The 26,543-nt window shown below is 34.8% G+C and overlaps 5 protein-coding genes across 5 annotated transcripts; 1 reads left to right on the forward strand and 4 right to left on the reverse strand.

The window, feature by feature from the left end:
- Nucleotides 1-16: 16 nt before the first annotated feature.
- Nucleotides 17-1,325, reverse strand: LOC114805207 (putative gustatory receptor 39b). Its single transcript, XM_054231022.1, has 3 exons — nucleotides 363-1,325; nucleotides 135-302; nucleotides 17-73 (listed from the first exon to the last, which is right to left on the reverse strand). The coding sequence occupies exons 1-3, from the start codon at nucleotides 1,323-1,325 to the stop codon at nucleotides 17-19; spliced, it is 1,188 nt and encodes a 395-aa protein (XP_054086997.1).
- A 1,072-nt stretch (nucleotides 1,326-2,397) lies between these two features.
- On the reverse strand, nucleotides 2,398-3,666 carry LOC128921861 (putative gustatory receptor 39b). Its single transcript, XM_054230555.1, has 3 exons — nucleotides 2,740-3,666; nucleotides 2,512-2,679; nucleotides 2,398-2,454 (listed from the first exon to the last, which is right to left on the reverse strand). The coding sequence occupies exons 1-3, from the start codon at nucleotides 3,664-3,666 to the stop codon at nucleotides 2,398-2,400; spliced, it is 1,152 nt and encodes a 383-aa protein (XP_054086530.1).
- Nucleotides 3,667-6,037: 2,371 nt separating this feature from the next.
- On the reverse strand, nucleotides 6,038-7,325 carry LOC105220449 (putative gustatory receptor 39b). The gene is made up of 3 exons (XM_054231031.1): nucleotides 6,372-7,325; nucleotides 6,144-6,311; nucleotides 6,038-6,094 (listed from the first exon to the last, which is right to left on the reverse strand). The coding sequence occupies exons 1-3, from the start codon at nucleotides 7,323-7,325 to the stop codon at nucleotides 6,038-6,040; spliced, it is 1,179 nt and encodes a 392-aa protein (XP_054087006.1).
- A 2,384-nt stretch (nucleotides 7,326-9,709) lies between these two features.
- Nucleotides 9,710-11,035, reverse strand: LOC128921954 (putative gustatory receptor 39b). Its single transcript, XM_054231032.1, has 3 exons — nucleotides 10,067-11,035; nucleotides 9,845-10,012; nucleotides 9,710-9,790 (listed from the first exon to the last, which is right to left on the reverse strand). Exons 1-3 carry the CDS (start codon nucleotides 11,033-11,035, stop codon nucleotides 9,710-9,712), a joined length of 1,218 nt encoding a protein of 405 aa, XP_054087007.1.
- Nucleotides 11,036-16,250: 5,215 nt separating this feature from the next.
- Nucleotides 16,251-17,770, forward strand: LOC105218773 (putative gustatory receptor 39b). The gene is made up of 2 exons (XM_054231033.1): nucleotides 16,251-17,685; nucleotides 17,763-17,770. Exons 1-2 carry the CDS (start codon nucleotides 16,251-16,253, stop codon nucleotides 17,768-17,770), a joined length of 1,443 nt encoding a protein of 480 aa, XP_054087008.1.
- Nucleotides 17,771-26,543: the final 8,773 nt, after the last annotated feature.

The following is a 26,543-nucleotide window of genomic DNA, read 5'->3' on the forward strand; positions in this document are numbered from 1 at the left end:
TCTATTCAATATCTGTTTAAATATATAAAAACTGTATTAACATCACCATATATGAGCTCACTGATGCTAAAATCTGTAGGGAAAACCAATAGTTATTATAAGTTTATTTTACCGAAGCCTACATCCCGGCTTACCGACATTAATAAACCCAAATCTAATACAAAGAAATTTCTTGCGGTCACCTCGATGCACTGCAGCTCTAATTGTGTAGCGAATTGTTGTAACAAAATGCGGTAAGAGAATTTCGGCTGCGAGGAACTCATTATTATTATACGACGTAAGTTGGTGGCCAACAAACGATCCTAAAAGTATGCATGAAAAGGAAACGAATGAAGAAATTATAATCGTTCGGTGATGCTTACCAATTGTTTGCAATCATGACACATATAACAAATATGCCAGATGATAGCGGTCATTGGCACCAGCCACCAAAAGCCTGGTACATAATAGCTGCAACTCTCCAAGTACCCCTCCCAGCTGAGCAATGCAAAATAGAGCGTACAGCCATAATCCAAGAGGTAACAGGTTATTATGGCAAAGAGAGACCAGCCAGCAAATTCATTAAGTTGCTCAAATGCTTTATAGAGTAAATCGTAGACATGCTTAATATCCCTAAGATATTCGAGACTTTGTAGTTTCTCATAGTTAATATCCAAGAGCTGTTGGTTTGGCGCCGTACGATATGCTACAAGCTGCTGTAATTTCATACAAAGGCACTCTAAGTAGTTTCGCAACACACACACATAAACACACAACTGTATGATACGCAAACGAATGATAATGCTATACCCAATGGAGTACCAATAATAACCCAAGTGCTGCAGTTGTCTAAAATTGTACACCGCCATGCCAAAGCAGATGAGCGATAGCCAAAGCAGATATTTCAAGAGCCAACGCACACGTGACGGCAAAATATCCAATTTGATGTCCTCTCTCAACCGCAATTTCAGTGAGAATTCAATCTCTTGCAGTATTCTCAAGAAAGTCTCCTGCTGTTGTTGACAACAGAGTCCCTCAGCTGCAACAATAAGACTAGATAGCGCCTGTAAACTAAAGATCGTAGTGGTCACTACCTCGCTGGCAATGCCAGGTATGGGTTTACGCGATGCGAGTGCTCTCACAAAGACTACACAGAGCCCAACTAATAGTATATACATATAAAATGTCTTCAAATGTGCTTGTTGTAGTATTCGTTTGCGTTCACGCCATGCAAGACGCTTGTTGGGTGTGACTCGTCTGTGTATATATTGCGTTTCCTGCGTTGGACTCATATAGAGTCCGAAGACGAACGAGTAGCGTAACCAAACGCGCAATTGGTTCTCCATTTCACGTTGATTTTCTTTAATAAACTAACTACACTGTTGAAGCTAATTGGTCTATAATCGTTACATGGTTTTTAGCGTGTTCAATGATTAATATGGTAGAGGATCTGATAATAAAGTATATAAATTTCTATAGAAATTCAAAGTGCCATGAAAGCAATGTAATAGAAGAGCCTTAGAAGGTGTGTCTGTTCGTGGTGTGGCTGTTGACAGTTGTGGGTTCGGTTAACAATAATCCTTTGCTTGATGTACGTGTTTCTGCCTATCACAGCATGATTGATTTGGTTGTGCGATTTTGATCAGGAGATAAGCATATAGCTTGATGACTTTTCTCGTGCAGGAATCTGGTACTACAGAAAATCATTTTTCGGACTCCAGCGAAGTCAATTAGCTCCATGTCGTTTGGCGACGTTTCGCCTTGGAGGCTGGATTTTCTGACTGTACTCTTCCGTCGGGAAGTGGGCGCAAAATAGCGATATCTTGAAGAACTTCGCTTAGATGCGGATTGTGGCTAGATTCGTTGACTCAGTCTCTCTTCCATTACAAACCCTACACAGAATTTGCACTCATTTTTATCGCCGTTGTAGTAATTGCTACAAGGACCTACTCCTATCAGTTTACGGCCCGTCCATCGGAGTTTTTGGACGACTCTCAAATCATGATCCTTAAAACGTTTACACGGGTTTCTCATCCGAAGCTCTGTTTGATTTTTGATTGGGTGATTCTTGTTCATGTGGTGGGTCCCAAACCATACGCACAACCCACGCACCGCAGATGTGGCCTTCGTCTTCACGCCGAATAAAAGATCTTACAACCTCCGATTGATCGAATAATTAATCAAGTTGAAAGCATTTACTTTCAAAGTCGCTTGAATGTTTCACAGTTTCAATTTTTCTTCGAAGTTTCAAAAAATTGGTACTAAAGTTGGTAACGAGCGATGATTCAAATCTTAGCCTTCTCAATTCTGTATAGTCGTATGAGTTTTATTATTATTCTTGATCAGTGATACACATATGGAAATATCCAGTTTTAACTACTACAATTCTTCACTTACTTGCTTCTATATAATTCTTCTTTAAATATATAAAAATTGTATTAACATCACCATATATGAGGTCACAGATATTAAAACCTGTAAGGGAGAGCAATAGTTAGTATAAGAATATTTTTCCAAAGCATCACGGCTCACCGACATTAGTAAACGCAAGTCTAATATAAAGAAACTTTTTGCGGCCACTACGATGCCTTGCAGCTCTAATTGTGTGGAAAATTGCTGTAGAAAAATGTGGTAAGAGCACTTTGACTGCGAGTAACTCGTTATTATTATACGGCTCAAGTTTGTGGCTAACAAACGATCCTAAAAGTATGCATAGAAAGGAAACGAGTGAAGAAATTATGATCATTCGTTGATGCTTACCAATTGTTTGCAATTATGACACAAGTAGCAAATGTGCCACATTACAGCGGTCATGGGTAAAATCCACCAAAAGGTTGCCACATAATAGCTGCAATTCTCCAGATATCCCTCCCAGCTGAGCAAAGCCCAGTAGAGTACACAACAATAGTCCAAAATATAACAGGTTATTATGGCAAAGAGAGACCAGCCAGCGAATTCGTTGAGTTGCTCAAATGCTTTGTAGAGTACATCGTAGATATGCTTAATTGCCCGAAGATATTCGAGACTTTGTAGGTTTTCATAGTTAATATCCAAAAGCTGTTGGTTTGGCGCCGTACGATATGCTACAAGCTGTTGTAATTTCATACAAAGGCACTCCAAATAATTTCGCAACACACACACATAAACACACAACTGTATGACACGTAGACGAATGATAATGCTATACCCAATGGAGTACCAATAATAGCCCAAGTGCTGTAGTTGTCTAAAATTATACACCGCCATGCCGAAGCAGATGAGCGATAGCCAAAGCAGATAGTTTAAGTGCCAACGCACACGCGACGTCAATTTATTCCATTTGATATCCTCCCTTAGCCGCAATTTCAGTGAGAATTCAATATCTTGCAGTAATCTCAAGAAAGTCTCCTGCTGTTGTTGACGCCAAAGGCCTTCGGCTACAATTATTAAACTCGTCAACGCTCGTGAGCTAAAGATTATAGTGGTCACTGCCTGGCTGGCTATCCCCGGTATAGGTTTGCGTGAGGCGAGTGCTCTTATATAGATTGCACAGAGCGCAAATAATAGCAAGGCCAGATAAACTATCTTCAAATGTTGTAGTTGTAGTGCTTGATTGCGTCTGCTTATATACTGCGTTTTCTTCGTTGGACTGATGTAGAGTCCGAAAACGATCGAATGGCGTAGCCAAATGCGCAATTGTTGCTCCATTTCACGTAGAGTCCTTTAAGTGGACTAACAAAGTATTTGAATTTAATATTTTCTATAGTCTACAAATGATAGTTTAGCAAGTTCAATGATTGACATGTTAAATCTTAAATCTTTAGATTGCGGTGATAATGAATAAGTTAAGATGGAAATAGTTTGCTGGATTGTGGCATCGATAGCGTCATGGATCTGTCGATGATAACTGGGTAGATATATATTGATAGTACCTAAATACTAAATTTAATAACTAAATGACTCTTAATTAGCACACTCCTAACATGTTTTTAGTATACTTGGCAATACTGTTCATATGATTGTATTAGGTCTTTGCTTCCGCAATTTTCCAATAAATGTCTGTAGGGTCAAGCACTGGTCGATTAAATCGATTAGATCTTGGACATTTGTGTCAACATTAACCCACCAAAATATTTGTAGAGATCTGTTTGGATCCCAAACTTATTTTCAACTGAAAATGTCAATTTTTGAGCCGAATCCTCGACTTTGCACGGAACATGCATGCTGCCAGAAAGATGGTCAAAAGTAGTACCTAGCGACGGCCAATATTTTGAATAACATTTTTGTAACCGTTTTTATACAAAAACAAGTAAGGAAGGACTAAGTTCGGGTGTAACTGAACATTTTATACTCTCGCAATTTATTTATTTAACTTAATTTATATTATATAATACACAATTGGACCCACATATTCGTCATATATATTGTATAAAGTCCATTGAAAGTTGGAAACCCTAATATTAGGTTAGAAGCCCCAAGATCCTCATGTTCGATGTTTGGGCCTTAAAAACTTATGGTCCGATTTCGGCGATTTTTAGAATGGGACTGCCACACTATAAACATAGTGTTTGTGCTGTACCGATATCTTCACTAGTGCTTACTTTATATATTGTAAAATAAACAATTCAGATCGTCTTCAAAGTTCTGGTATATAGGAAGTAGGCGTGGTTGTGTAGCGATTTGTCCTATTTTCACAACATATCATTGGGATGTAAGGAAACTATTACAAACCAAGTCGAGTAGTTCCTGAGATATGGTTTTTGCCCTATAAGTGGGCGACGCCACTCCCATTTTCCATTTTGTAAAAAAATCTGAGTGCAGCTTTCATCTGCCATTTCTTATGTAAAATTTAGTATTTCTGACGTTTTTCGTTATTGAGTTAACCCACTTTTAGTAATTTTCAACCTAACCTTTGTATGGGAGGTGGGCGTGGTTATTATCCGATTTCTTTAATTTTTGAACTGATAAAAAAACGACTGCAGAAAGTTTAGTTTGCATAGCTCTATTGGTTTCCGAGATATGTATAAAAAATTTATTTGGGGGCAGGACCACTCCCATTTCCCCAAAGAAATTACATTCAAATATGCCCCTTTATAGTGCGATCCTTTGTACCAAATTTTATTTCCATAACATTATTAATGGCTTAGATATGGCACTTTATGTGTTTTCGGTTTTCGCCATTTTGTGGGCGTGGCTGTGGTCCGATTTTGCTCATTTTCAACAACCTTCCTATGGTGCCAAGAAATAAGTGTGCCAAGTTTCATCAAGATATCTTAATTTTTACTCAAGTTACAGCTTGCACAGACGGGCGGACGGACAGACAGACATCCGGATTTGAATTTCACTCTTCACCCTGATCACTTTGGTATATATAACCCTATTTCTAACTCGTTTAGTTTTGGGTGTTACAAACAACCGTTATGTGAACAAAACTATAATACTCTCTTTAGCAACTTTGTTGCGAGAGTATAAAATAACGGCGGGAATGGCGAAAAAGTTGTAGACCTAATACTTCGAAAATATATATAAAGCTTTGTTAATAACCACCACGAGCTCTGTGTTTCTATTTGATCATAATGAAACCATAATTTTTGTTTCAACTTAGCGACTGATCAGGTCACTTTGACCACTCCAATATATCTAATAGGGTCATGTAGAGCTTTTCTAGAAAGTACTTACCCTTCGAAAGTTTTGAAAAAGTCTGAGGGTCTTTGTATGAGCTTTCGTATGTTCATTGCTTCAGCAAAAGATTTTTTCGAAAACTTAATTTGTATTAGTTCAAGTGTCAATTCCCAGTTAGCCATTTTAGCAGTTTTAAGCTGTCTCTTTCTATACGAGGTATTTCGCAACTTTCAATTTCCGAACTTAAATTTCATTCCGTTTTGAAAGAAAATCCACTTTATCGATCAGCTATTGAGTGTGCTCTGGAATAAAGTCTAAATATGTTTTCATACTAATAATTGCTTATGTTAAATAAGGCAGAATTCGATGAGGACACTGACCGAGACAATTGATAATAATCATTTATTTAACATTTTTCTCTGATGAATACAACTTAAGTCAATAATATCGTTTAACTTTAGGAATTTAAAAATTGTATCAGTATCACCAAATTCATTGCTACTGCCGTGATGATCTGAAAAGAAAACATTCACTACTTGACAAAGGCATACATCCAGGCTCACCGTCATTAGAAAACGTATCTCCAAAACAAAGAAATGCTGTGCCGTCACTTCAATGCGTTGTAGTTGTAACTGAGTGGAGAGTTGATATAACACCAGCCGATATGAGCGGAGTGAACTTGCTGAGCTCATGATTACTATCTTACTCAGTAAATGTGCCATAGTGCGTCCCTAAAAGTATGCAATTGTTCAATGAAATCAAAATAAAGTATTTTTCAAGAGAAATTTTACTAATTTGGTGCAGTTGTCACATAAATAACACAAATGACAAATGAGCGCGATCAGCGGTAACATTGCAGCCGGTCCAGCAATATAATAATACCGACGTCTGACGAAACCATCAAAACTCAGCAGAGTCCAATATAGATTGCAGGTAAAGTCGAACATATAACAGGCGATGATGCTAAACAGTGACCAGCCGGCAAAGCTATTTAGTAGATGGAATGCCTTATGCAGCTGCGTATATATATCTTTGATGGCTACCAGGCACTCCAGCGAAGCTAGCTTCTCGTAGTTGATGTCCAGCAGTTGCTGCGTTGGCGCCGTACGGTAGGCTTCAATTTGACCCAACTTCGTACAAAGACACTCGAGATAGTGCCGCAACACGCGCACATAGACGATCAACTGTATTATGCGTAGGCGCATGGTTATAATGGTCCAAATTCCATGCCAGAAATAGCCAATGTAATTCAACCAAAGTGAGGTTACAATGAAGAGCGCTAACGAGGCAAACGACAATGCGGAGAGATAAATTATATGTGTGCGCACAATTTTACACAACAACTGCGGTTGCACATGCTGCCGCAAGCGCAATTTCAGGGACACTTCAATCTCATCCAGCAGCAGGAGGAATGTCTCGTGTTCTGTCTGCTTCCAGAGCGCCTCCATTATGATGAGGAAATTCGTGCATATTTGTGTGGTGAAGATCACCGTCGCCGCTACCCAAGTGAGCATGAGTCCCGGCTCGGAGCCACGCCAATATAGACCGTGTATGTAGAGCGTGCCGATGGCACAGAGTAATGCGCAGACGTGGACGCGCTGTATCAGGGCATTGGGGAAGAGCCGTATCGGCGCGTCATGCCACGCTTGTTGCGGTGTAGGTACGGTTGCTTGATCGCTGCTTTTGCCCAGATAAACGCCGTGCATTATACCGTAGCGTAACCACGTACGTAGTTGCTGCTCCATATTGCTTTTGTAGACTAACAGGCGCTTACTAAAGTCAATTTTCCATTGGAAAATTGTATAGATGTTTCTTCAAGCGTATGATAAGAATGAGTGACAGGCTGTGTGATAGTCTTTCGAATGATAGATGATTGCTTATGTATACAATTAAGGGCATGTATTCATTCTTGATAGTTCAGCGTTGTAAAAATATTACAAATATCAGCAGACCGCACCGGCTTCGCACGGGTATAAACAAACATTTCAAAAGTTATAAGTCTTTACACACATATACACACTCTTCCATACATATGTATGTACTTCTCCGTTTCTTGGGTTCATTTAAAAAAAGTAAAATGAGGAAAATTCGAACATTTAATTATATTTTATTTGCAATGACATTTAGCCTTTGATTACGACCTCTAGTCTTTGGTGTCTTTCTCTCTTATTTTGAAGGCAATTTCTAATATTTTGTTCTTTAAAACGCTGCTCACGCTCCGTACTCGACTCTCAAGTGCGTACTTGAAAGAAAGTTGAGATTCTAGAAATCTTTGAAATTGGCACAGTGGTTTTTGAGTTTATTCATTACAAACATACATACAAATCATTCCACTTTATAATAGTAGTATAGATAAGTGAGACAGAAACATGTTATTTTAAATTTGTAAGAATTGGAACGAAGAGCTAATGAAAAGAATGTGGCTCTTAAGAGAATTCAAACTATGGTATAACTTGGAAGGTTACTAATATTACAAAAAAACAGCAAATATTCAGTATCATATAGATGAATTATTTGTAATAGAACGATGTGGAATTGGAACAGCAACATACAACGACTTAATTGAAAAATATTTAATCTGCGAGCATATATATTTGCTCATCCGCTGTGAATGATTATATTCCAATTGCTGTAAAAATGATAGTGAAACAATATGGAATGGAACAGCACGTAATAAAATTAGTTAAAAACAAATACTGAAATCAATCAGTTCAAAGAATCAAAGTACGTACAGGTTGTTAGAAGAACGATGTGGAAGTGGAACTTTAGTACATATATTGACACGAGCTTATCTAAAAATACCACAACCAAAATTTAAAAAAATTATAGCGTAGAAAAGCATGTAGTGGAAAATTTAGAAAAATTTAAAACAGAAACAAAATATTTTCAAAATAGACATCGCAAAAAATGTAGCTTAAATAAATGATTAAATATTTTTTTCTTTATTTATTTAAATTATTATTATTACAGCATTTCCAAACTATATGTTTTAAATATTTAAAAATTGTATAATTATCACTAAACACGCCGCTGTGAATGTGCAGTCATGGGCAACAGCCACCAAAAGCACGCCACATAATAATTGCGACGTTCGAGATAACCCTCCCAACTGAGTAGCGCCCAGTACAGCGTACAACCATAGTCCAACATATAACTGAAGATGATGCTGAAGAGCAACCAGCCGGCGAACTCATTGAGCAGCTCAAATGCTTTGTAGAACAAATCATAAATTTGCTTAATTGCCCGATGATACTCGAGATTTTTCATAGCTAACATCCAACAGCTGTTTAAATTTAAAACCGTTACGCGGTAGCGCTAGGGGGCGCTATTGTCTGGCGTTGGGCTCATATAGAAGCCGAAGACGAGCGAGTAGCGTAGCCAAGCGCGAATTTGCTGTTCCATTTTGCGTGACTTAGTGATGAAATACCAAATAAAAGTTTAGCTCCGGCTTAGTGAAGTTAGTAGATGCCTTGCAATGAGTCGTCGACATCAAGATATTGATTAGAGTGACAGCTGTAGGGCTGACATGCAGATTGGAAGTGCATATTTGCAGACGGTTGTTGTTGTTTCGGTTGATTAAACCTTTTAAATCAATTAACTGACGCCCTTATTTCTACACGTTAGCTTAAAGTAGCCTGGATCTTTCAATTTCGTAGTTTGAGGTGTTTCTTCTGATATTCAAAAAAGCTTTCAAATCTGCATAACTGTTAGTATACAGTTCCACACCTTATTACTGAGAGGGTACGGACTTCGAAGCTTTTCATTTTAATTGCTGATAAACCTGCCTAATGAATTTCGAAGCCTCAGTTTAGCAGGCCATTGTATTCTCCTACACCCAGTGTGTGGTTACACACTCATTGGTATGAGTTCGGGAAAAAATCTATGGGACTGAAAATATTCCAACTTTTCGGATGAGGTTTGACTGTTGTTACACATTTCCCGAAAGGAAATGCGAGCAGAGTCAAAGTAATATTTTTGAATGCTCGTCCTTAGTATTTAGTGATAATTAGCCTTAGTTCCTAATTAAAATGAACGAACCTTCTTGGATACACTTGCAATGCATTGTTTGATATTTGTTGAACTTTTTATTAATTTATTCGATATTTTTACTATGGTTTCTTGCTAGCTTTCAAGATAGGGCCTCCAGCTCAATCTCCAGGCAAAGAAATTGCACCAGTATAACAAAATTTGTCGATGTCACTGAGAAAATCTATGAAAAAGAAGCGTTTTTTTGGAAAAATTTAATACAATTTTAAAAGCATACAGTCACCAGTAGACGCAGTTCTAGGACGAAGAAATGCTGTGCCGTTACTTCGATTTGTTGCAGTTGTATTTGTGCAGAAATTTGTTGTACGATCTGGCGATATAACGCCAAAGACTGCTTGGAACGCATTACCTTCAGTTGGTTTAGCAAGAAAGCGATGCGACGCGCCTGCAAGTAGGCAATTATATTGAAAATACAAACTTCTGAAGCGCATATAATTACCAATTCCTTGCATTTACCACAAATATAGCACAAATAACAAACGATCGCCAGCAACGGTAGTAACGCTAAAGGTCCCGCCATATAGTAGTAGCGTCTATTCGACCAGCCATCGAGACTTAGGAGCGTCCAGTAGATATTGCAGCTCACATCAAAGATATAACAGCTGACAATGCCAAATAGTGACCAGCCGGCGAAGGAGTTTAGCAAATGGAATGCGCCATAAATGAGCGTATAAATGTCCTTGATGGCCAACAGTGCCTCCACCGATGTCAGCTTCACATAGTCAATGTCCAGCAATTGCTCCTGTGGCGCCAACTGGTAGGCAACTATTTGACGCAACTTCGCATGGAGGCACTCGAGGTAGTGTTGTAATATGCGCACATACAACAACAACTGTATGATACGTACACGCATTGTTAGTATGGACCAGAGTCCATACCAGAAGAAGCCGATATAGTTCAACCAATGCGTGCTGATGACGAAGAGCAGCCAGAAGACGAGTGAACACACCACAAAACAACCGCTTAGCCAGCGCAAATCACGAAGCAGTGCGTTCTTATGTACATTTAGTCGCAAACGGAGCTTGAACGCGTCTTCGATCTGCTCGAGCAGCTGCAGAAAGGCGGCGTGTTGTGTGCGTCGACACACGGTTTCCATGAGTATCAGCAGATTGGTGAGCACTTGCAGGCTGAAGAGTACGACGCTGGCCACCCAAGTGAGCAGTAGCGTTGGCAGGCTGCCGCAGTAGTGTAGGCCGTGCACATAGAGCGCGCCGAGTGTTAGCGCTATGAGGCAGATGTAGCAATGCTGTGGCGGAAGTAGGTGTCGTGTGGCGCTTCGTCGGCAGCTGCTTGAGTTTTTTGGTAGCGTAAGTGTGGTGCGTGTCACAATGAACTCTTGCTTGAGTGGTCCTCGGTAAATACCGAAGAATGTGCACAAGCGCAACCAATGCCGCAGTTCGTGTTCCATTTTATATTTGAATTGTGCGAATGGTTCGTAGCTTTGCTTCAGAGTTGGAGACAGGTTGAGTGTGAAATATCGCGTGAAAGCAAATATTTGTTAATAGATTATATCTCGTTTTATAAGAAATTAATTCAGAGTATTAGGGTGGTTCCAAAATTTTATGATAATTTTACATTTTATTTTTGTTAACTACTTCTTGACTTGTTAACTGATAATACATATAAATTTTTATTTTTAGATAGTATGTGTATGAAATAAATTTGTAATAAATTTCAAAATGCAAAAATAGCATATTATTGTTTTAAAAATATTTGACTTTATCAACGCAATATGTCTTCTTTGGTGGGATAGTCATTTTAAGAATTTATATATGTAGATAGAAAGTAAATATTTGTAATTTTTTTTGTTTACCGCCGAGTGAGTTCAGTGAGCCGCTTGTCTTATTCGTAGATTTCTAGCATGTGGCTCTTAGCAACTACTTAACCTGAGTAATTCAAAAAAGAGAGGAAGTTGGTTGACAATGTGATTGAAAATATGTAGCTTAAGTTGATGTTTATTCTATGATTTAGGTCACATCATCGCTGTGGCACATTCCAAATGAAGTAACTTAGATTGCATATAGCATTTCTGGTTTAGAAGTATGCCTTTTTTCACATTTATTGTTATAATTTCCGGTTATTTTGTAGCGATTTGTTGAAAATTGTAGAAGTATTACCAAATGCATAGCCATGGTGGGGCAAATCTGGGGATAAAATAATTTTTTTTTTAAATCTTGATATATTTTGTATCATACAGGCAGGCTCACCGACATCATGAAGCCGAAATCCAGTGTAAAGAATATATGCGCTGTCACTTCCATACGCTGCAGCGGCAAATGCATGGCGAACTGCTGCAAAATCAATTGATGTGGACGAGTTACCCTTTTCGAGCTCAAGGATAATAGTTGACTTAGCAAATGTGCCACAATTCAGCCCTATAAGTACCCATTGCATATAAAACACAAATATGTAAATACCATTTGGCTGCAATTATCACACAGATAACACAAATCGCAAACCAATGCTGTGATGGGAAGAAGAAACCAGAGATCTGCCAAGAAGTAGTAGCGACGGCCACGAAAATTGTCAAAACTTTGTAGGAGCCAGTAGAAATTCGAGCTTAAATCCAATACGTGATAAGAATACTGTAAAGTGACCAACCAGCAAAGTCATTCAGCAACGCGAAGGCCTCATAGAATAGCATATAAGTCTCTTTGATGGCCAGCAAATACCGCAGCGTGCCAAGCTGACCATAATCAAAGTCTAACAAGCGGCGCTGCGGTGTTTTGCGATAGTCCACCAGCTGTTGCAACTGTAAACACAAACCACTTAGGAAGTACCGCAAAATGCGCAGATAGACGAGCAGCTGCATGGTGCGCACACGTATGCTGCGTATGAACCACAAACCCTGAAAGAAGTAACCGCTATAGTCCAATAATATGAATTTGGACACTATGAAGGGTAATATGCTGAGTGTAGATAATGAAAGGTAATATTTAAGAGAACGCTTTATTTGCCACAGCAGCGTCGCGCTCTCAACGCGCCATTATATACCGCTTCCATTAAAATCAATGCGTTCGTAAGGAAACGTGAAACGAAGAGTATGGTTGTTACTACCCAGTTGAGCTCAAGGCCTGTCGAGTACGTGAACCAATGGATACTGCATACGAACACAGCGCAACTGGCGACGGCCAGCAGGTAAAATTAGCCGCGTTGTAGCCAGTAAGCGCGTACATTTCTGTTTTCGCCACGATCCGTGGACTTTGTGGCGCTCACATAGATGCCAAATAAGAAGCAAATGCGCAACCAAGTTTGCAATTGTTGTTCCATTGCGCGGAAGTTGTATCGGTGCGTTGGCTTCGTAGAAATGGTGAGCAAGGAATAATGGGAGAGCGGTTGTGTAATTTATGAGGTGTAACAGTCGAATTTATGGCTTCTTGCATTATTGATTGGCATGAGATAATGACACATCAATTAAAGTGGATTAAACTTCAAAGCAGCGCAACTGATGGAGAACGTTGTTGTGAAAGGGTGTGGCTAAACGAAATAAGTCCTTGAAACTGGTAAGGTAGCGCTAAGTTAAGGTAAAACCGAATGTTGAAAAATTTTGTTTAGCAACTTGTTCAAATGTTGAGGAGTTTCAAAAGTTCAGGAAGTCTTAATCTAAATATACTTTAGAATAGGGTTGCCACTTCCAATAAAACAAAAACTGAAATAAATACAACATTACTTGGCACTTAGTTAAGATACAAATTGCCAATTTTCGAGAATAAAAATGAAAATATTGCAAAATGTTTCCATAAGCAATGAAAAATTGTTGGCAATTATTCGGGAGATAATAATTCAAAAAAAAAAAGGAAACAGAGTTGCCGTTGTTCAAGAAATTTCATATTGAGCAATTTAATACAAATTGTCAGTGAATTATTAAATCTCTAAGAGAAAGTGTTACTGAAGGCTTTAGTTTACGCAGAGTTGCCGTCTGTGGATGATAAATTTATTATTTATTTCATATAAATTTTAGGAGTTTAAAATCTGTAGTAGAATCACCAAATTCGTCACGACAACTGTGCAAATCTATTGATGAGAATAAATTAAATTTATTATGGTCCAGTAAACTTAAAATCATTAAAGGCTTACCGATATGAGAAAACGCATTTCGAGTGTGAAGAAACTTTGAGCCGACACCTCAATACACTGTATTTGTAATTGTGCCGCAAATCGATATAAAAATAGGCGTTGAGGTCTTTGAGAGCGATTTGTCGACCTAATAACCATTAATTTGCACAACAACTCTGATACAGAGCGCGCCTAGTACAATGTGGAGATTTATATTGATGAGTTTTATATACAAAATATACAGTTTTAGTTTACACGCACCAACTGCTTACAGTTATCACACAGTAGCATCAGATACCAGAGTATTACTGCAAGTGGTATCAGCACAAAAACGCCCGCAATTTCATAATTACGCCGCCGAACGAAACCATCCACACTCAGCAGCATCCAGTAGAGCGTACAGATGGCGTCCAACAAATACGAGCTTATGCTGGTAAACAGCGACCAGCCGGCGAAGTCATTGAGCAGCTGAAATTCCCTGTGCAGCAGCTCAAAGATCTCTTTGATGCCCAATAAGCGCTTGAGCGTGTGCAAACGCGTGCAGTCTACATCCAAAATTTCATGGCGCTGCATTACGCGTGTGATCACAATAAGACGCAGGCGCGCGCACAAACCCTGCAGGAAGTGCCGCAAGATGTACAAATAGACTATGAGCTCTACGACGCGTACGCGTATTATAACGATCAACCACAAGCCATGCCAGAAGTAGTCCACATAGCACAACCACATGGTGGACAAGGCGAATAGCGCGAAACCGAATAGCGATATCACCAATAAATAAGCGATGAGCCGTCGCAGCTTGTTAAAGAGTTCGACGCTCTGAACATCATGCTGCAACCGCAAGCGAAGTGCCACTTCTATCTGATCGAGCAATTGCAGAAAAAGATCATGTTGCGGCTGCTTTCGCCATGCTTCAAGCACCATGAGCAACACTGTTAGAACATGCAGGCTGTAGAGTAGGGTCGCCGCCACCCATGAGATACCCGGCATTGTGGCGCGCGTCCAAAGCCCATGGATGTAGACAAGACCCAACACAAGTGTTAGCAGACAAAGATAAAACCGTTGCCACAGCTGTGTGCTGCGTGCTGCCGCGCGACGACACCAACGTGCGCGCTTCGTGTGATGGCGGCTCGAGTCAAAAGCAAAATTGCCGCTGTTGCAGATGATGGTGTGTGTAGTCCGGTCACTGGTATCCTCATAAGCTCCAACATAAATCCCAAAGTATGTGCAGTAGCGCAACCAACCACGCAGCTGCCTTTCCATTATGCGTTTGTGGAGTTTCTAATGGAAAATTTAGCGCTTCGGTTGTGCCGTACTCAATATACAGTGTACTTACATTTGCGATTCTTATCAAGATGGTGATAAGCTGTATGTAATGGTAAGTTCGCTCAAGGCATTGTATGTACAGTAGACACTGGTTAAAGTTAGCAAACATTTTTCAATTATTTAAAAACAAGTATTTACGTATACTTTATCTAGCCTAAAATAATGAGATGAGATTTGAAAGAAACTAAGGACTCCGAACTAGTCAATGAGTTCGAAAACTGCACATTGACCAGTGCGCAAGTAAGAAATCCAAATTAGATTACAACTTTTATTTATATATGTACATATATATTGCATTGTATGCGGCACTGTGTGGGAGCAAGCATTGGGTCCCAAACATATGCCAAAATGGTGAATTCGCTATTCAGACTAAGGGCCATTAGAGTAGCTAGCGCATTCCGCACAGTAACGCAGGAGGCTGTTAGCATCATAGCAGGCAGAATGCCACCAGATTTAATTGCCCTTGAACTCAGAAGAATATACGATTCCAGTAAAATACTCGGCAGACCGGTAGCGAACGAAGAACGAAAAGAAAAAAGACAAAAAAGTCGGAAGTAATGGCAAAACCGTTGGGATGCAACAACCAAAGGGCGTCTTATAAAAAACGTCGAAACTTGGGTAGATAGAAAACATGGATATACGGATTTCTAAATGACGCAGTTTCTAATTGGTCATGGATTCTTTAGAGAGTACCTCCACAAGTGGTAACGAAAACGAAAATCAAACAGGTGTGGCTTGCTGTAAAGAAGCTGACAGCAGAGGTTCTAACCCAATTACGAAAAATGGAACGAACGGGCCATGAATAGAGGAGAAATACAATGAGAGACGCGTGCCAATACGCAAAGCTTACCTTGCGAAGTATTACTTAAGGGCAGTACCTCATGGAAGATATAAAGCGGACGAAGTTAAGGGTTTAGCACGTAGGCGTACCGGGACCTCGAGACCGGTGCGAGAGAATTTTAGTATGGGATGGCGTGGTACCCAAAGAGGTGTACCAAGCGCACGGAACAAATCGTGTATGCTGTCATTAGAGACAGTATCTTTTAGAAGATACCCCCTTCGATAATAAAAAAAAACAAAAAACATTCTGAACGTACAGCAGTGATGAATATACATTTTCCTTCTTGATTTTATTCTGGGGCAAATTCCTTATTACATACTTCAAGTAATTTAGTGCCACCATTTGTCTAAATGGATTGCAGTGCTAATTGCCAACTAACGAATGCAGTTAATTGCATAAAATGTCTAAGAATAATTGCTTAGCCACCTCCCCAAATGCGCGGCGCTGCACCTGCCTGGAAAACACTTATAAGGCCGCACAAGACATGGCGCTAGCCATTCGCAAAATGGAGGATTACTTGCGCCTTTGGTTACGCGGTTGCGCGGTGTTTGGCATATACGTGAGTCCCACTTCAGACTTCCAATGGCTACCACAAAATAAGAACGGCTTACATCAGGCCTGGATGGAGGAGAAGACTACGCGCTCGAAATATTTACTGCAGCGCCTCTATTTGGCGACGCTCTCCATAATAGTTTGTGCACTCTACTTACATGGCTTGTATGCGCGTGAGATTGAGCATGGGCTCGCGGTCACTTGGCTGGTGGCGACTTTGGTCTACACATCGCAGGTGCTAACACATCTCTCCATCTTCATGGCAGCGCTGTGGAAGCGCGATCAGCATGAGTCATTCCTACAGCTATTGCAGCAAATCGAAGTGTCACTGAAGTTGCATTTGAAATGCAATACACAACTGAGGGCGCTGCGTCACAGTTTACGGCTATTGCTCTTCGGTTTGGTGCTGCTGTCGGTGGTGGGACTTTGCGTATTCACTGTCGTTTCGGTGTGGCTAAATGATATTGGTTATTACTGGCATGCTGCATGGAGCATAATTACGTTACGTGTACGTATACTACAGCTGTTGATTTATGCGCGCATCTTACGCCACTACTTGGAATGTGTGTGCGTCAAGTTGCGGCAGGTAGTCGCTTGCCGCACAATGCCAGCAAATCGACTGTTGGATATTAACTATGAAAAGCTTGAGTCTTTGGAATTCCTGCTGGCAATTAAAGATAATTATGCGCTGATCTTTAAAGCAGTGCAGCTGTTGAACGACTTCGCCGGCTGGTCACTCTTCGGTATCATTTTGGTTTACATGCTGGATTTCACCTGTCATGTCTATTGGTCGTTGTTGGGCTTGGATGGTTACAATTCACCTTATACTTATTTTGTGGGCACACCGGCAGTCTTGCCATTTAGCGTGATAGTCTGTCATCTATGCTATGTTTGCGACAAATGCAAGCAATTGGTGTGTACTATATTTCGAGCTTTTAACAAAGAATTAAAAAAATTAAGCATATTTTCAGAGTGCCACAATAACGGATTTAGTAAACAGATTGACCACCATAAGATCAACACCGCGGCTGAAACGTTACAGCAACGCGGTTTATCAGTTCTCCACTCAATTACAGCTAGAGCGTATAGAGATTACTGCTCAACATTTCTTTGTATTGGACCTACGCTTAATTATGTCGGTAAGCCTGTGGGTATGCTACGTTTGTTTGAAAAATTTAAGAAATTTAATTCTCTAATAGATCTGCACAGCAATCGCCACGAATCTAGTGATCCTCATACAATTTTTAAAATCAGAGAACTCATAGAGCTCTTCAAGCGTGGATGTAAAATATGTTTGTTTTCACCAATTATATGTACTCACAGCTTTGTGTTTAAATGGTTTAAATTTAATTTATTTTAGTAAATTAGTTATAGTTCACACAGATTGAAATAAGGATCTATAGAGAACACGAAAGATGTTGTGAGTATCGCAAGTAGAAAGAGAATATGCGAGAGATTTTTTCGCCGATCCTTTTTATTCCCTTTTGTGTGGCTTATGATGTCTTCAGGTATGGTGTTATTGCGGTTGTTCTGTGTTTGGATATGTTGACGTATGTTGTTTTCTTCTGTGATGTGGTAAGTGTGGTGAATATTGTGTGTCAATGTGATGTATAAAGTCTCAATGCGATTGTTAGTACCTTACATAAGGGTAGGGAACTGAGGCTTATTTAAACATTCCGGCTACAACGATACTGAAGCCTTTGGGAGCGGCGAGATTGCGATTTTTATTGTCGGTGCCATGTAGTGGTTGCATACCATACAAAGATGCGGTTGTGGGTGTTGTTGCAGTCATATTTCGAAGCGCTAGGGACATAAATAGTCGACCGAATGGTATGCGTTGGCCTCAGGTGTGGTCAAAATAAGCGCTCCTTTGCGAAAATGTTAGGGCTGTTAAATCGGAGGAATCGTGCGTAAGTAGTGCTCATTTAACCAAAACTAAAAAATCTTAAAAACATATAATTTTATGAGAGCTTTTACCAAAAATTAAGACAAAATAACCATACATGTTTTAAACGTTTTCAAAAGCTTTCACCATAAATATTGTAAATGGTTTAAAAGTTAAAGCTCAACTTCAATAAAAATCATTATTATATTGACATAATACACAGTTTCTGAGAGCTCTTCACCATAAATATTTTGAAACGGTACACATGTTTTTGTATTTTTGAGATATTTCGCATTGAAAAATTTTATGAAAGCTTCCAGAAGTTTCAAGTTCGCACTAAAATATTTTAATTTTAATTCGGAAGCTAGATTAGTATTTATTGTTTGAAAGGATAGAACTCTTGCTATATCAATCAAAATACGTGCGATAAAAGTTTCATCAAGCGACTATCTTGAACCAAAGAAAAAAAAGCTCCTCTCAGACAGCATATAAAGCTTAGTGATCGTGAATGCTTCATAGAATGATAGATGTAAAAAAACCTTCTACGGAGTTTTACTTTTGTTTTAAGCCCATTTCAAGATATTCCAACACCCACAATAATAAGAAGTCTTTTCACATAGATGGTTGTTTTTGTGTTTCACATATTTGGTTTTTATTTATTTCATTTTGAGATAAGCTTGATGACATTTCTTTGGTTTTTCACAAATTTTAGATTTTTCATTTTATTTTCATGTTTTGTATGAGTTTATTTTTGCTTTAAATAATTTGAAATATAATTAATTTCATGGATATAGCATATATTTGCTTGCTTTATTTTTGTTTTTATTATTTTTTATTTTGTTTTTGACCATCAATCGGAATTTTCGCTTTGCTGCAGCTATTATTCAGACTAAATATTTTTTTTATATTTTCATAAATGTTTTATACCGACATAATTTACTGCTTGGATTTTGCAGTTTTTTTGTTTTTATTATTTTTTTCTTGAAAATTATGTGATTAAGCGATTTTTGTATATATTGTTTCTTGTTTCTTGTTTTTGTTTTTTTTTTGTTTTTACTTGCCAATACTTTTGAAGCATGTGTGTCGAGAAGTTTTACTTTCTAAATTTAAATTTTTATTATGACTTAAAATTTCTTTGTTTTTATATATTTTAAGTTTTTTTTTTTATTTTTAATTTTCAGTTTGAAATATGCGGAGAAACTTATTTTTTTATTAATTTATTAATTATTCTTTGGTTTTCGTTCTTTGTTTTTTTTTATATTTAATTTTTATATTTAGAAAAACAATAACAGTTTTCATTAACAAACATATGCTGTCTTAAGGCAATTGAAAATTCACTCGACAGATAAGTGAAGCTGAAAGCTCGCTACACATTTATATAGTATACACAAAATTATTAATATTCGAAACAAAAATATACAAAATAATGTGGATCTGGCTTTTGAATTTTAAAAATATCGGAAACAAATTTTATTTTATGAAAGCTTTCACAAGCAACATGCAAGTTCTCTTAACATTTCATTAAATTCTTGCTGCGTGAAAGCTTTTCTTCTTTTATTGGAATAGTAAGATCTTTGTGAAAGCTTTCACAAGCTTTGTTTATAGATTTGAATAAGAATTCTTTACAAGCGATATGGAACTCATGTTCGCATTGTTTTTAATCTTAAACAAGTGAAAATTTTTAAACAAAACACTTTTATGCTTTCACAAATGTTTAAGCTTTTAGGAAAACAATTTTAAGCTTATATGATTTTATTTTCATTAACCACATGTGAAAGCTCAAAGTTGTTGTTTATACCAAACATTTTGTTGCTATTATACTGAAAGCAAAAACCAATTTTGTGAAAGCTTTCACTAAGGATATAGAAATTATATGGATATTAATAAGTATCTATAAAAATACTTAAATTTATAAAAATACTTTCACTAAAAAATAAAAAAAAAATATTCCATTAAAGCTTTCACAAGCAAAATTAAAAAATAAATTCCAGGTTATTTAGTTATAATTAAATTTAAAGAAATCTCAATAAATTACTTTTATTTAAATTCATTTATGTGCCTGACAGAGGGTTTCATTTAAATTCATTAAATATTTTGATTAGACGTTAAATTCATTTGAATGTGATTTTCGTAAATATTTCATTATATTTTTTTAAGTGACTGCTTTTTAAGACATTTCTTTAATAATTATTTGTGTGTTTCCTTGTGTATATATTTTATTTCTTGTTTTCATCAGAAAGTGCAAGCTAGGACCGTTTACATTAACCATTTTAATTGTATTACATATTTGGAAAAGTGAAATTCAGAATTTTTTTTTATAGAGCTTTCACAATAAACTGAGATATTTATTCCTTCGATTTTCTCCTAATTTGAGAGCATTTAATAAGTGAAAGCTTCGAATTTCAGCACCCGTTTATTTCCAAATGATCACTATGAAAATGATCGCCGGATTTTGGTAAACATATTTTATTTTAAAACAAATTTTCAATCCTTTAAAATATTTTATAAAGAATTCGTTTTAAATGAAAGCTCCACATGTATGATGTTCTCATTTTTTATTACATTTTAAATATGTAGGCATTGACGTTTTTTATAAATGTATGTGAAAGCTTTGCTTGGTGCTTCAAGAGAGCTTTCATATTTTTGGTGGAAGCTTTGCTTTGTATGAAAGCTTAGTATTTAAAATATTTTATTGTTTTAAATTATATATTTTTCTGCCATTTAAAGTTGTTTAGTAAATGTGTCTGAGAGGTTTCATTTTCGCAAAGATAAATATTTTAAATAATTTAAGTCTGCTTGCACTTTTTCATTGTAATTACATTATGGTTTATATATTTTCAGTTTTCTTGTGAGTTAAGTTTTTGTGTTTTCTTTAAATTTATGCTATCCTATTATTAGAAACATTATTATTTACTTAATAAACTGCTTTTATATGGAGTAACAGCAATAAATCTATTTGGTTTTTATATATTTTTTTCTTACCACAGATGTGTCGCTACAACTTGCTATAAATTGAAAAAAAAAATAGTTGCATATATATTATTTGCTAATGCTACCTTGTATTTCTGCTGCTATTACGCTTTTTTATAACATTTAAAGATGCATATAATTAATTGTAAAAAGCTTATTTTTGATATATTTTTATTATTTTATTTTTTTTTTTGCAAAATTTTGGCTACTTTAAATAATTGTACGCTTTCCAACTAAAATCTGCAACATTAAGCATGATTTATACTCGGCGACAGCGCTCGAAAGCTTAATGGAGACAATTTCGTAAAATAATTTTAAAAACAAAAGATGGCAAAGTAAAAATATTGTATAAAAAAATATTCAAAAAATTGAAAAAAAATTGAAAAAGAAAAAAAATTAAAAATTTTTGAAATAAATTTTTTTTAATATTTTTTTTAAATAATTTTTTTTTAAATAATTTTTTTTTTATTAATTTTTTTTATATAATATTTTGTTTTTAATCAAATTTTAACTTTAAATCGCAAACATTGTAATTGAATTCATTGCTGTATTACTACCAGTTGTCATGCATCCCTGCCACTCAAATTTATAATCACTCGCTTTTAAAAAAAATTGCAAAAAATTCTTTCGTTTGTAGTTCGTTACTCGCCTGTGTATGTGTGTGTGAAAAATTAATTTTTATCACATATTTGCTTATTTTGCTGCTTAAACGTCGCATTTTTCAACTTATTGCATTAGCTGCATGCTAATTATCCAAAAAGTATGCTACGAATATTTGTAAGTATATGTGTATGCACAAAGAAAATATCCTGGACGGTCTCACGGCCAGCTTTTAACGGCTAACTATTAATTTGTTGTCAACTTTACGTACTTGGTAGCATGCTTTTCAAACGTATGCATTTTTATGTACTTTATATGTATTTGTTGCATGTGTAGAAAACAGAAGTGCCACATTTAAAATTTATTTGTTGTTTTTTATGCTGTCGCAATAATAACTGCTACGAATTGCATCAGAAAATAATAATAATAATAAATTAGTGAAAGCTTTAAAGCTGCGCAGCTCAAAAGCTCTGTGTGTACGCCTAAAAGTATGCTGTGCATTTTATAATTTCGTTTTATTTTATTAAAATTGTTAATTTTTAAAGTTATTTGTTTACCATGTGAGTCAAGTTTATATCTTTCGTTTTTATTGTTATTGTTTAGCAGCGCCATCTGTGTGTACGTGTATTTTATTGATTTATTTGAATATTTCGCCCTCACGGTTTTATTTGCCTATGTTTACTGCCTTAACGCTAATTAGTGGTGTACGTTTTTATTGATTTCCTTCACTATTTTTCACTGCAATTTGTTATTCTAGTACTATTATGAAAAATTAAAAAAGTTGTCATCATTTATTTGTTTAAAAAAATAAAACATTTTCATTCTTCAAATCATATCCCAACCACTCTGTTCAGTTTCTTTACTCCAACTACTGCATTTAACCGTTATTCAGCACAGTACTTTTACCTAACCCCTTTATTAGCAACCTCCCTTAAATCTTCACTCACTTTCTTCATCAAATCCTTTAAAATTTATGCACTCCCCTCACATTTCCCTGCTTTCATATTTTATATTATTTATTAAAATTTTATTATATTTATTTTTGCATACCTACTCCTTATTGTTTACTCAATCGCTTTCTATAACCTAATTGTATGTATGTATTTGTATACATTTAGCTGCCCTACAACTCAACAACAACAACAACAAGTCTGTCATTAACACTGCACTGCCATATTTAGTTAAATACTTGACATACCCATGAAAATAAGAAATATATAAAGAAATATAACAAGCTGCCACGAAAGCTGTAGCATTGCAAAATATCATCATAAAAGCTTTTAAGTCGATCTATGAAATTTGAAATCTTTTTTTTTTAATTTCGTTGCGGTGGAAGTGAAAGCTCCTCCGATTTTTTCCATCGATTCAATGTGATTAGTATTTTGAAAGCTCTGGAATTTTGTTAGTTAAATTAATTAAAGCTTTCAAGTCAATCTATGAATTTTGAAACTTCTGTTTAACTTCGTTGCGGTGGAAGTGAAAGCTTTCTCCATTTTTTTTAGCTTTGATTGAAGTGAAAGCTTTCCGCTGAGCTTTTATAAAACTTTCATAAGCTTTGGTAAACGTTAAATTTTTAGTACTTGTAAGGTTTAAATAGAAGATCTACCACAATTGTTTTACTCATTAGCGCATGTATGAAGCTTTCACTGAACGGTCCAAATTAATTCTCCTATGTTAATTAATTTTTATGATTCTACACTAAACCTGTTACAGCTCGGTGATTTGATATTCAAATTTCAGTTTCAATTTTATTCAGCTTTCATTAAAATAAAAGTACAGCAGAATTTAAAAGCACCGCCTTGAATAGTTTTCGAAATAGATAACAAAGTTATTTGAACCCCTTACTAAAGTCGTTCAGAGATTTGGCCTAATAAAGCTCATCTGCATCTCAAGACTTTCATGGAATTAAGTTTCCCGATTTTGTGTGAGCTTTCACTGTTAACTCAGCTACTATTTGTTTACTACTTTACTTAGAAAGCTTTCATGTTATATTAATATTTCCCAGACTATTTCCTTGTAGAAACTTTATGTTTCTAAGATAAATTTTCAATCGGAAAAATTATTTGATCTTTTTCAACCACATGAAGTTTTGCAAAAGCTCTCATTTAACTTCGCTTTAATTTCACTTTCTATTGCACTCATCCTTTGACGCTTACATCTTATATACCTTAAAGCTTTAAAATTATTCAAATATGCTTTCAAGAGCTTTCACATAAGCTTTGCTTATATTGTTTTCCGTCAATTCCCTGGTTACATTCGACTTGTTCGGACCTTTCTACTCTAAACCTCTTCAATATAAAAGCTCAAGCGTTTACAGAACTATTCCAGCATAAACTAGTAAAATTTAACTTTCGCTTAGCGCTAGTGCCTCAGCTAGCTATAGAAATGACCTGACCTTATAGCTTTTGAAAAGCTTTCACCGAACTTTACAAGCGCCAACTAATTGTACGCATATTTCCCACGCATGCGCTTTCATAAAAGCTCTTCTATTTACCGCTCAATTCGTTATTCAAAGTAAGTTTCGTTTATAATTTAAACTGCTTGTGTGGTACAATATAACTGTCAATAGCTTCGCTTTAATATGAATAAACCAAGTTATGTTTTTTTGTTTTTTTTTTTTTGTATATTTAGCATATAATAATTGTGTGTATATTTTATTTATATAATGCTTTCTTTTTTGATTTGCTTATAATTTTGCAAAATAATTTAAATGCTTAGCGTTTTTGCTGCTTAATTTCATAAATATTTCAGCTGGATTTAGCTTTTGTTTTTCACTTAACATTAAGTTGTTTTAGGCGATTTTCTCGCATTTAACATATACATACATAAATAAGTACACATTTAGCTTGATGCTTCATTTAGTGTGTTGTTGTTTTAACAATTCATTTACAACAACATGCCACTATATATGTACATATATATGTAGACTACATATTTAATATATGACATATATTTTCTTTATTCTTCTTGTTCTTATTCAGTAGTCGTTCTTTTGTTTGCTTGTTTATTAAGTACGTATGTCTGTGTAAGTGAATAATATTTGTATTATATATATTTCAATATTTCTCTGCTTCTTAGGAGGCACATTTAAATATTTTCTTATTATTTGTTTTCTTTGTTGTAACTTTGTTTTGTATACTTTCTTTGATATCTGTAATTTGGTTTTGCCTTTTACATTTCATTTGTTTTTTTTTTGTTTGGAATTTTTTGAATGTTATACTATAGAGATTTTGTTTATAATAAATATTTTTGTTTTATTGTTTATCTTTTATTATTATTTATATATAATAATTATATATAATTTATTATTATCTTTATATTTTTAGTTATTATTATAAAGATTTTTTATTATGAATATTTTTTCAATTATAAACATTTCTTTTATTATTTGTATATTTCTTAATATATAATATTTATTAATTATTTTTGTTATTATTTGTATTTTTAAGTAAATTCAACTTTTCAATTTTATTTCTTTCATTTATTAATTTTGCATTTTTTTACAACAGTATTTTCTTTAATTTTGTTTTGTCAAAAAATCATTACTTAAAAGTTATTAAAATTAAAAAGATCAATAAACTTAAAAATTATAATAAGTGTTTTGCTCCTCTAATACTTTTCTTGTAAGCTTTACAGCTTTTGCGAGCTTTTTAAGCTCAGTAGTACAGCTTTTACTTTCAATTAATAACTTTCGCAAGCTTTGTGCTTTTCTTAATAAAATTCAATGTATCTTTACTTTTGGCCGTATTAAATATGTATAATTTAATGAAAATTTTAGTTAAAATGTAGTTTATGTAAAAAAATTTGAAAAATAATGGAAATAAATAGCTAAAAAAATATAAAAATTAAAATTTAAAAAATTTACTTATTTGTATTTTTCTCTGAATAGAAAAATAGCTGTTATTTAGTTTTTGTTAGCTGTTCTCTTTAAAAACTATTTCCTTTCCTCTTCTATTATTTCTTATTAAATGTTTGATGTAATATTAATACATTTTTTTATTAAATCTTACTTTTTATGCTTTATGCATTATTATATTTTTAAATTGTTGGTAATTTTTTATATTCTATCAATCATAATCTATTTTTTATTTTATTTTATTTTATTTTATTTTATTTTATTTTATGTTATTTTATTTCATTTCATTTCATTTCATTTTATTTTATTTTATTGTATTTTGTTTTATTTTATTTTATTTTATTTTATTTTATTTTATTTTATTTTATTTTATTTTATTTTATTTAATTTCATTTCATTTTATTTTATTTTATTTTATTTTATTTTATTTTATTTTATTTTATTTTATTTTATTTTATTTTATTTTATTTTATTTTATTTTATTTTATTTTATTTTATTTTATTTTATTTTATTTTATTTTATTTTATTTTATTTTATTTTATTTTATTTTATTTTATTTTATTTTATTTTATTTTATTTTATTTTATTTTATTTTATTTTATTTTATTTTATTTTATTTTATTTTATTTTATTTTATTTTATTTTATTTTATTTTATTTTATTTTATTTTATTTTATTTTATTTTATTTTATTTTATTTTATTTTATTTTATTTTATTTTATTTTATTTATTTTATTTTATTTTATTTTATTTTATTTTATTTTATTTTATTTTATTTATTTTATTTTATTTTATTTTATTTCATTTTATTTTATTTTATTTTATCTTA

The sequence above is a fragment of the Zeugodacus cucurbitae genome, chromosome 5 (genome assembly GCF_028554725.1).
Source record: "Zeugodacus cucurbitae isolate PBARC_wt_2022May chromosome 5, idZeuCucr1.2, whole genome shotgun sequence".
NCBI classification, from domain to species: domain Eukaryota; kingdom Metazoa; phylum Arthropoda; class Insecta; order Diptera; family Tephritidae; genus Zeugodacus; species Zeugodacus cucurbitae.

Coding starts and splice junctions, on each gene's coding strand:
- LOC114805207 (XM_054231022.1), bottom strand. CDS start 1,325: ATGGAGAACCAATTGCGCGTTTGGTTACGCTACTCGTTCGTCTTCGGA. Junction 303..362: donor GTCATGATTGCAAACAATTG/GTAAGCATCACC, acceptor GCATACTTTTAG/GATCGTTTGTTGGCCACCAA. Junction 74..134: donor ATTTGGGTTTATTAATGTCG/GTAAGCCGGGAT, acceptor TTTTCCCTACAG/ATTTTAGCATCAGTGAGCTC.
- LOC128921861 (XM_054230555.1), bottom strand. CDS start 3,666: ATGGAGCAACAATTGCGCATTTGGCTACGCCATTCGATCGTTTTCGGA. Junction 2,680..2,739: donor GTCATAATTGCAAACAATTG/GTAAGCATCAAC, acceptor GCATACTTTTAG/GATCGTTTGTTAGCCACAAA. Junction 2,455..2,511: donor ACTTGCGTTTACTAATGTCG/GTGAGCCGTGAT, acceptor TCTCCCTTACAG/GTTTTAATATCTGTGACCTC.
- LOC105220449 (XM_054231031.1), bottom strand. CDS start 7,325: ATGGAGCAGCAACTACGTACGTGGTTACGCTACGGTATAATGCACGGC. Junction 6,312..6,371: donor GTGACAACTGCACCAAATTA/GTAAAATTTCTC, acceptor GCATACTTTTAG/GGACGCACTATGGCACATTT. Junction 6,095..6,143: donor AGATACGTTTTCTAATGACG/GTGAGCCTGGAT, acceptor TTTTCTTTTCAG/ATCATCACGGCAGTAGCAAT.
- LOC128921954 (XM_054231032.1), bottom strand. CDS start 11,035: ATGGAACACGAACTGCGGCATTGGTTGCGCTTGTGCACATTCTTCGGT. Junction 10,013..10,066: donor GTGGTAAATGCAAGGAATTG/GTAATTATATGC, acceptor GCCTACTTGCAG/GCGCGTCGCATCGCTTTCTT. Junction 9,791..9,844: donor AACTGCGTCTACTGGTGACT/GTATGCTTTTAA, acceptor TCTTTTTCATAG/ATTTTCTCAGTGACATCGAC.
- LOC105218773 (XM_054231033.1), top strand. CDS start 16,251: ATGTCTAAGAATAATTGCTTAGCCACCTCCCCAAATGCGCGGCGCTGC.